The sequence below is a fragment of the Panicum virgatum genome, chromosome 4K (genome assembly GCF_016808335.1).
Source record: "Panicum virgatum strain AP13 chromosome 4K, P.virgatum_v5, whole genome shotgun sequence".
Classification (NCBI taxonomy): domain Eukaryota; kingdom Viridiplantae; phylum Streptophyta; class Magnoliopsida; order Poales; family Poaceae; genus Panicum; species Panicum virgatum.
In genome coordinates this window covers 3,391,261-3,400,145 of record NC_053139.1, presented here as the reverse complement: position 1 = coordinate 3,400,145, position 8,885 = coordinate 3,391,261, and the positions used below count along the sequence as shown (strand labels likewise).

The 8,885-nt window shown below is 46.5% G+C and overlaps 2 protein-coding genes across 3 annotated transcripts; one reads left to right on the top strand and one right to left on the bottom strand.

Annotated features, from left to right (window-relative positions):
• The first annotated feature begins 206 nt into the window (after positions 1–206).
• Positions 207–3,856, top strand: LOC120702574 (pre-mRNA splicing factor SR-like 1). 2 transcript variants are annotated; one of them, XR_005686455.1, is made up of 5 exons: positions 207–399; positions 527–822; positions 1,224–1,304; positions 1,918–2,246; positions 2,822–3,856. XR_005686455.1 is itself a non-coding variant. In XM_039986433.1 (5 exons), exons 2-5 carry the CDS (start codon positions 535–537, stop codon positions 3,557–3,559), a joined length of 1,179 nt encoding a protein of 392 aa, XP_039842367.1. In that variant the 5' UTR covers positions 207–399; positions 527–534; the 3' UTR covers positions 3,560–3,856. The 2 variants fall into 2 exon arrangements, 1 of the variants encoding a protein (XP_039842367.1); XM_039986433.1 differs by having other exon boundaries at positions 1,918–1,989.
• Positions 3,857–5,846: 1,990 nt separating this feature from the next.
• LOC120702573 (pentatricopeptide repeat-containing protein At2g35030, mitochondrial-like) lies at positions 5,847–7,406 on the bottom strand. The gene has a single exon (XM_039986431.1). It carries the CDS (start codon positions 7,305–7,307, stop codon positions 5,943–5,945), a length of 1,365 nt encoding a protein of 454 aa, XP_039842365.1. The 5' UTR covers positions 7,308–7,406; the 3' UTR covers positions 5,847–5,942.
• Positions 7,407–8,885: the final 1,479 nt, after the last annotated feature.

Genomic DNA, 8,885 nt, shown 5'->3' with positions numbered 1-8,885 from the left:
ATATCTTTCACATTTAGCACTGTTTTTAGTGATCCTTGTGGTGGTGAGACAAGAGTTATTATTTATTACTCTTTTTTTTTCTTTAGGCCTCGCGTACAGTACACTCTTTTTTTTTTCGAGATGTCACGCAGAAACGTTACCCGAAGCTGGCCCTGTAAAGATCCTAGATCATCCATCGGACGGCTGTGATTTAACTAGGCACAGTCGGCGGGACCCCGCCGCCTTGACCCAGCCCACAGCACGGGCTCCTCCTACGCCTCTCGTCCAGGTTCTCCTCCCCCCAAATCCTCCAAATCCGACGCGATTCCTCCGAGCCGCCGCCGCCCCGATCCCGCTGCGGAGGCGGCGTATCCCTGCCAACCCGTGGCTCCGCTCGCCTACCGACTGAACACACAAGAGGTAACCTTTCGATTCCAAGGCGAAACCTTGGATCTTGACGCCGAAAAAAAAAACGAATCTTTTCTTTGCTATCCGCGTGCGCTTCAAGGCCTCTGGTGTGATTAGAATCGATTTCTTGTTGGTTCAGTGTTGGGAATGGAGATCCAGTCGTCCGGCCGGTCCATCGACGTGCTGATGGAGAAGGTGCTGTCCGTGAACATCCTCTCCTCGGACTACTTCAAGGAGCTCTACAAGTTCAAGACCTACCACGAGGTGGTCGACGAAATCTACCACCAGGTCGACCACGTCGAGCCCTGGATGACCGGCAACTGCCGCGGGCCCTCCTCCGCCTTCTGCCTCCTCTACAAGTTCTTCACCATGAAGCTCACCGTCAAGCAGATGCACGGCCTGCTCAAGCACCCGGACTCCCCCTACATCAGAGCTGTAAGTCAATCTCTGGCCTCTTCTAGGTTTTCAATTCAATGTTTTGGTTTATGTTACCGGCTTTAGGAACAAATATTTGCTACAAAGGATTTAGGGGATTCAGTAGGCGAAACAGAATTTGAGTTGAACTTTAGGCTCAGTGGTGCTAGCGCAAACAGTATGGGTGGTATGACTGAGAATGGTACTTGCTGTGTTGTTATTGGGTAAAGCTCCTCCAGTGGTAGATGTAACAAGTGGGTAGACTAGGAAGTCTGTCTTAGAATAGTGATAGTCTTTGTTGGTCGAATTTACATGGAAGCAAGTGATATGCCCATTCACACATGGCACTAGCTCGTAGGTCATCTCGTGTATAAAAAAAAATTAATTTGGCTATCAGAAAATAATATTCTATTATCTTTCAGATTGGATTTCTCTACCTGCGATATGTTGCAGAACCAAAAACACTGTGGACTTGGTACGAGCCCTACATCAAGGATGACGAGGTATTTCTCTTCCATTAGCCCTTCTGATTCTTAATAAAATTAAGTGGCAGAAGAACAACTTCTAGTTCAACCATATGTTTCTGAATTACGCTCTCAAGTTATCATCAAACTTCTGCATTGTTTCCACTTAAGTGGCATGTTAAACTTGTGAAAGATAAACAAAGATCTTTTCATACTGACACCTGCTATGTACTAAGGGCAGTACTTGTAGCGAATCAGATGTAGTTTTGAAACACTAAAGGTGGAACAAAATGTGGTTACTATATTTGTATTGTACTCTAGAATCAGGAAGAATGGACCAAAACTCTGAACTGAAGGAAGATGTTGATGTGATTGAAATGTGCAATGCTTGAACTGGTGGTTTTCTGGAATCCACCATTCATGTCTTAGCATTTGCTTCTTTGGAACACAACAACTTGCACGTGTATGAACTGGCAGATTAGCCATGTGGATCTCTGTGAAAATGATTTTTTTCATGCTGACAGTAAAATTGATTTTTCTGTGTTTATAACTGTAAGATATTTAATTATTTATGCTTCTTTATGATGTAATTAAATAATCAGTTTTTGCTTCTTTCAGTGTCCATGTCTCAAATCTAATGTCATTCTTTCAGGAGTTTTCCCCTGGATCAAATGGAAAAATGACTACAATGGGCGTTTACGTGCGTGATCTCCTTCTTGGCCAGGTATATCTCTTGAACATATTTGATATTTCTGCCATATAAAAAAAATGGTTTCTGAAACTGCTATCACTGTCCCCTTTCGTTACCCATTTACATATGAGTGCGGACATCATTAGCCATATTATTTTCTGAACCTAAATGCAATTAGTCTTTCTTGAATCACTCACCTGTTGATTTGACATACTGAGGGGAAATTTCAATTGTGGAGTTGCTTTTAAGAGGAGACATCATCTCTTCCGCCAGTAACATCACTGTTTAAGGTTTGTCATGATGTGTTGCTCAGAAGTTCTTTTTCCCTCTTTTCACTAGCCTTCCCCATGTTTCAAGTGGTTCAAGGATTCATAACATGTGAAATGGTTTGTTCTTTACTAGTTTGCGAGATAATTTAATCTGTTTTTTTAACTTATTGGGGATTGTTTCAGATGAAACTATGTATGTCCATGGGGCTTTTGCCAATATTGGTTTCTTGTGGCAAGGGTTACTAGTATTTTCTTTTTTCTCCACATATAATGCTTCCTGAAGGTGTATGTTATGTGCTATTAAGGAAATATGTTTGTTTCTCTTGAAAAAATGTGAAACAGTTCCAAAGTGTCAAAAATCTTATATATGGAAGATTTTTTTATGGTTGTGGGAAAAGAAAAAAAAAAGAAAATTGAGAATTATTATACACTTGACAAAATTGTTATATGTTTGTTTCAATACAGTTGACAAAATTGTTAGTTTTCCCCTGCAATCCTGATTAGTGACCATTTCGTTTGTCTAATCTTATACACTTGAGAATTATTATTTCTTACATGTTACAAAGTGTCAATTATATTTGTTATTTTTCTTGCAGTACTATTTCGACAGTCTTCTTCCACGAGTGCCTCTCCCAATTTTGCGACAGGTCACTGGCCATCTTGAGAAGCTGAAGCTTCCAACAAAGCAGTCAGGAATGACAGGGGATTCCAATAGGCATGAATCAAATGATACTGCCCGAAGGCCTCCGTCCGTAAAAGCTTCGTTGTCTGTCTCGTTTGGTCAGCGTGCTCCACACCGTGCATCCACCAGGGATTCGTCCCCGGTCCGAAGAACATTACCTTCCAAACAAGAGAAGGACAGAAGTTATGATGGTGACCGTGCAAGATCACCACCAAGGAAGCGCCGAAGCCAGAGCCATGAGCATGATCATGATGCTGAGAGGGACCGTTCAGATCGTGATCGTGGCAGGTATAAGGATAGGGAGCATGATCGACATGCTCGTGATCATAGAGACCAGGACCATCATCGGTCACGTTATTCAGATAGGGATGGTGAGAGGCGAGGCCGTGAAAAGAGGGACAGGGATTCTGACAGAAGTGGACGTTCAATCACCCGCAGAAGCAGGAGCAGGAGTCCAGTCCGTGGCAGAACTGATGGTGATAAACATCGTTCCAGCCCATTTGGTAAGGCGCCAGAGTCATCTAACCTGGCAAAGCTGAAGGATCTATATGGTGATGCAACAAACACCAAGAACGATTCTGGTGATGATCGAGCTCACAGGGATTCTGGAACCGAAGAGGTAATCCGACTGGGAGGCCAAAGGTGGAGGTGAATCTAATGTTAAGGAACACGACGACATTGCATGGTTGCATCTGGACCCATGAATTCTTGTTTTTACTAAGATAAGATCAATATACTGCGTCAGAAATGACCCCAGAATGATGGGCTGTATGTCTGTATCTGTCTTGCCCCATACCATTTCCATGATTTACCTGGAAGTTTTTTTTTCTTTTCTAGCCATTATGGTGTTAATCTTTTGTCCATGGAGGCTCTGTTGCTTTACATGAATGCTGCTACAAAATGTGCTTTACATTTCTAAGCACAAATCATTACGGGCTGATTTTAGCTAGCACGTGAGGATGATGCAATAAGCTTAGGTGTGTATAGGTTTATAAGGTAGCCTAAGCCTCGCTGGCTCAAAATAGCAAAATGTACGATAGATGCTTGTATGGTTCCTTTTTGAACGGCGCCGAGTTGCCACGTACGCATTGCAAAAGTCTTTCTTTTCTTTTTCTTGGTCGAAGATGATCTGTGTTAGTCACGAGAGCTTGGCCGCAATTGAGATTCTGAGAACGTAGGCAACTCACTAGTAGGCATAACAGATTAACATCCAACGAACGGAAACTTACCTTGTTTAGATCTATAAAATTTACACCAAAAAACATCACGTCGAATGTTTGGACACATGCATGAAGTACTAAATAAAATCTACTTACAAAACTTTTTGCACGGATGGATTGTAAATCGTGAGACGAATTTAATGAGTCTACTTCATTCATAATTTGCAACAGTGGTGCTACAGTAACCATCCTCTAACCATAGATTAGTCATGGATTTTTTTAGGGCAAATCAGAGAGCTATATTACTGCATCACACCATTACAATCCCTGATGGCAACCTCCCTCAACCAGTTTGGGAGAACACCAATCCAGGACAGCATCGGAGAAGACATTGAGGCCATACGCGCGCACACATGCGCAGCCTCATTGCCTTCCTGGTTAACATGTGAACAAATAAAGGAAACAAAAGACAAGCTTAGCTCTCTAATTTCATGCCAAATACCAGTAAGATTAATCATGGATTAATTAGGCTAATTAGATTCATCTCGTGATTTACAATCCATCCGTGTAAAAAGTTTTGTAAATATATTTTATTTAGTACATGAAATAGCAAGATCCTGTTTTGTAAATGGAATAATCATGGGTTAATTAGGCTAATTAGATTCATCTCGCGATTTACAATCCATCCGTGCAAAAAGTTTTGTAAATAGATTTTATTTAGTACACAAAATAGCCAGATTTTGTTTTGTAAATAGATTAATCATGGTTTAATTAAGCTAATTAGATTCATCTCGCGATTTACGATCCATCCGTACAAAAAGTTTTGTAAATATATTTTATTTAGTACTTCGAAATAAAAAAATTCTGTTTCAAAAATTTTACCCCTAAAGATCTAAACACGGCCTACACTCACACTGGTCCCATGCTGCTGCTGCAATCCACCCATTAATATCCTCCTCCTACTCAAATATCATCCAGCAGCAAAGCCAATCCCACTTATGGTTGAATCTGAGCACGCCTATAATACTGAGCCCATCCCCATAGCATCGTTGCTGGTTGAAAGCATAACAGATTTACACCTCTTTCTCCAATCTCCCATCCGTTCTTTCTCGCACTTCTGAAGCATTGCTCCACTCCACTCACTTCTCTACAATAATTAAAAAGATGTAGCAAGGTCAGTCAAATACAATAACAAGATCAGATATTGGTAGTGCAAAGCACACAACAATGCTTTGGAAAAGGGGGAAAGAAAGAGGGGCGAAATAATGAGCCAACAGTTTGTATCCATTTAAAAGAGCTCCGATAAATTCATCTAACTAGTTGAAAAATCAAAGTAAGCTCAATTAAGAGAGGTTGTTTTCAAGATTTTTTTAATCTCATATACTGTGAGTATTAAGTTGTCCAGTGTGGATGTCCTAAGAAGGCACGACACAGACATAAGCCAGTTTTAAAAATTCTGGCTCCACTGTGACAGGCAACACAAAACAGCACACAATTTAAAGATGAAGTGGTGGCTATGCATGCAACCCAATGGTTGTAGAAACTCTCCACCAAATATGTACGACAGAACAAGGGAGCTGAGGTGTGGGACAACATTATTAAAGTAAAAGCAGTAAAAAAACAGTAACATAAACAATTAAGATTATTCAGAAGGTTAATATTAGCAGAATAAGTATGATTTGAGACTTCATCTAAAAAGCATGATTTGAAATAGTAGAAGGGAGTCATGTTAGTTAACTAACATGGCAACCCAATGGTTGTAGAAACTCTCCACAAAAATATGTATGTATACTTTCAGGATATAAGAGAGTTTGTGTTCTTATCGGCAGGTTTAGGAACGACAGAATAAGGGAACTAAGGTGTCGGACATCATTATTAAAATAAAAGCAGTAAACAATAGTAGCAGAAAAGTTCGAGTGCATCATCCAAATACCCTCCTTTCACATATCCAAAGAGCAAAGTAGTGCAAGATATCACATCTACTTGAGGCATATTGTAAAACACATCCTGAGCTTTATCAAGCATTCCTTTGTCTATAAAACAAGACATCAAAGCAGTAGCTGCTTCCACATTCTTTTCAGGCATCTTTGAGTACAACTCAGTAGCATCAGCTATTCTCCCAGTTTTTATATAGCCACTGACCATCAAGTTCCATGAGATCTTGTCTCTATGAATCATGGAATCAAAAAGCTGTCTAGCCTCATCAATCCTGTCAGCATGGACATAGCCAGATATGATGGCATTCCATGAGCCAACATGCTTTCTCTCCATTCTATCAAATTCCAACCATGCCTCATCAATATCTAAGGAATTGCAATACATCACAACCAATGATGCCTCAATGATGTGGTCAAGAACGAACCCAGACTTCACAGAGAAACCGTGAATGCATCTGCCTCCTTCAATACTTTTCAAGCTAGAATAAGCACTCACAATCTTAACCAGAACTGCACCAGTCACTTCCTCCCCACCACTCACCAAAGTCTTGAACAAACCAATTGCCTCTCCAAACAGCTCATGGTTGACAAAACCTCCGATCATGACGCACCATGACACAGAATTCTTTGCAGGCATCAAGTTAAACAGCTCGAAGGCCCTCCCCAACTCATGCACCCTTACATACCCTTGGATCATGGCAGTCCAGGACACGACATTGCGCTCCCTCATCCGATCAAAGACCCTGCGAGCATCCCCCACCCGATGGTTCATCACAAGTCCTGATATGAGAGCATTCCACAAGGCCACGTTTGGACTGTCCACAGCTTCCACAACCCGCTCCAGGCAGCTGAACAGCCCGCAGTTGGCGTACATCGTGATCAGGGACGCACCGACAAACACGTTCCTGGAGGCACCAGTCTTGGTCGCGAGCCCGTGGACGCACCTCCCGAGCTCCAGCGCCTCCGTCCGCGCGCAGGCCGACAGCACGGTCGAGAAGGAGGTGTGGTCAGCGCGGAACCCGCGGCGCCTCATCTCGACGAACGCGTCAGCCGCGCCGCCATGCGCCCCGGCCCTGGCGTGCGTGGCCATGAGGGAGTTCCAGGACACGACGTCCCGCCGCAGCATTCCGTCGAACACCTCCCGCGCGGCGCCGAGCCGGCCGGCCCGCAGGTGCCGCCCAATCAGCCTGTTCGCCGAGGCTACCGCGTCGCACGCGCCCGACATCCGCGCCGCTACGGGAGGCGCGGGACGCGCAGCAGCACGGCGCGACGCCGCTCGCGCCACCCCGAGCGGCGGCGGCATCGCGGCGGCGCGCAGCAAGCATGCCAAGTTGGTTCAGCTGCTGCTTGCTCCCGAGGCAGGCCGCTGCCAGTGCAGTGGCCCGCATGCCAAGGTGGAAGGATAACAGTAGAGGGTCCGGAGTCCCTCCACAACAAACCGCCATCTTTTTATTTTTCCTTTTTATTTTTATTTTTTTTCCTCCTCTTAGCTGCAAATCGCGTACTTGCTACTTGCTTGTACATCACGTTCTGCCGCTGTGTATTTTCAAGATCGGTGTTAGGCTCTTAAAAAAAAAGATCTGTGTCTGGTGTAAACACGGATCAGTGCCACATAATTCAGAAATGCAGCCTGAGGCCCGAGCTTCAATTAACGTCACCAGCCAGGAATGATTTCTCGGACCCCATCACCGTTTTCCGTAACACTGGATCCATGGTTGGTACGAGTACTTGGTAGCTCCTCTTATTCACACCTTTGTGCGACCAAGCCCCGAATGTGCTGTGCCTGTCTCCCCCTCCTGCTGGCGTTTGCAGTTTGCACGATCTGGGCACCTCACTTGCTCGCGGCCGGACCCTACCATGCCCTGCACACATTACAGTGCCGCCATGACCATGAGCAATGAGCATGGCGAGAAAGTGAGGGGAGCATGGTTAGGCGCACAGGCAGCAGACGATGAATGCGCGAACCACCCATTCCTGTGCGGCGGCAGCAGGGGGAGCAGAGCGCACAGCAGCTGCCTGCAGTGCCGGGGCGATCCGATCGTGCCCGTGCTCCTGCTCCGTCCGCGTCGCAGATTCGTAGCCGCGGGGCCACCGGGATCGGGGATTCAATGCGGCAGCCCACCCGGGTCCCCGTCGCCATCACGCGATCTAGCAAGCTGCGAGTCCATGTGCCGCACAAGCCAAGCCAGAGGGGGGCGGCCGGACGGCCAGCCGGCGAGAGAGACGAGCCCGGGCGCGTCGCCATCACCATCAGAGGCTCCGGCCGGCGGAACCGAACCGCCGTCGCCATCGGGGTCAGGGCCCCCGCCCCCCGGCCGTGTCCCTGCGCCGCGCGCGCCTTCGGAGCAGAAGCTAGCTGCCTGCCTGTGCACTCGTCACTTCGGAGTTTTGACCAGTTCTTACCTTGCGTGAGAAAATAAAAACAGAGAGCTTTTGCTTTTGGCCAGTTTTACCTCCGAGCACCGGCGGTAAAACAGCGACCGGTAGCTGTCACGTGATGCTTTTGGTCAGAAACGGAAGTATCCTCGTACGGAGGCGCGACCCATTTCCGGCGGCGACGGCAGCATCAGTAGCTGCTAGGCTGTGGTGGCAGGGGCAGGCAGGCGCCGCCGCTGCTGTCACGGGACCCAGCCCAGCTCAGCGCCCCCGCCGCGCGCGCACCAAATGCCGGTGGTTGGCTGGCTCCGCCCGTCCAGCACTCCAGCTTGCCAGAGGCAGCAGCCTCTCCCCTCTTGGCCGCCGCGCCGCACCCACCGCCAGCTCGCCCCCAGACAGCCAAAGCTTTCGTGATCGCATCTCACCAGACTCGCCGTTGCGAGCTGCACGACGCGACGCCAACAATGCCGCCGCGCACGCGCTCGTCATCTCCGCCGCCCGAGGG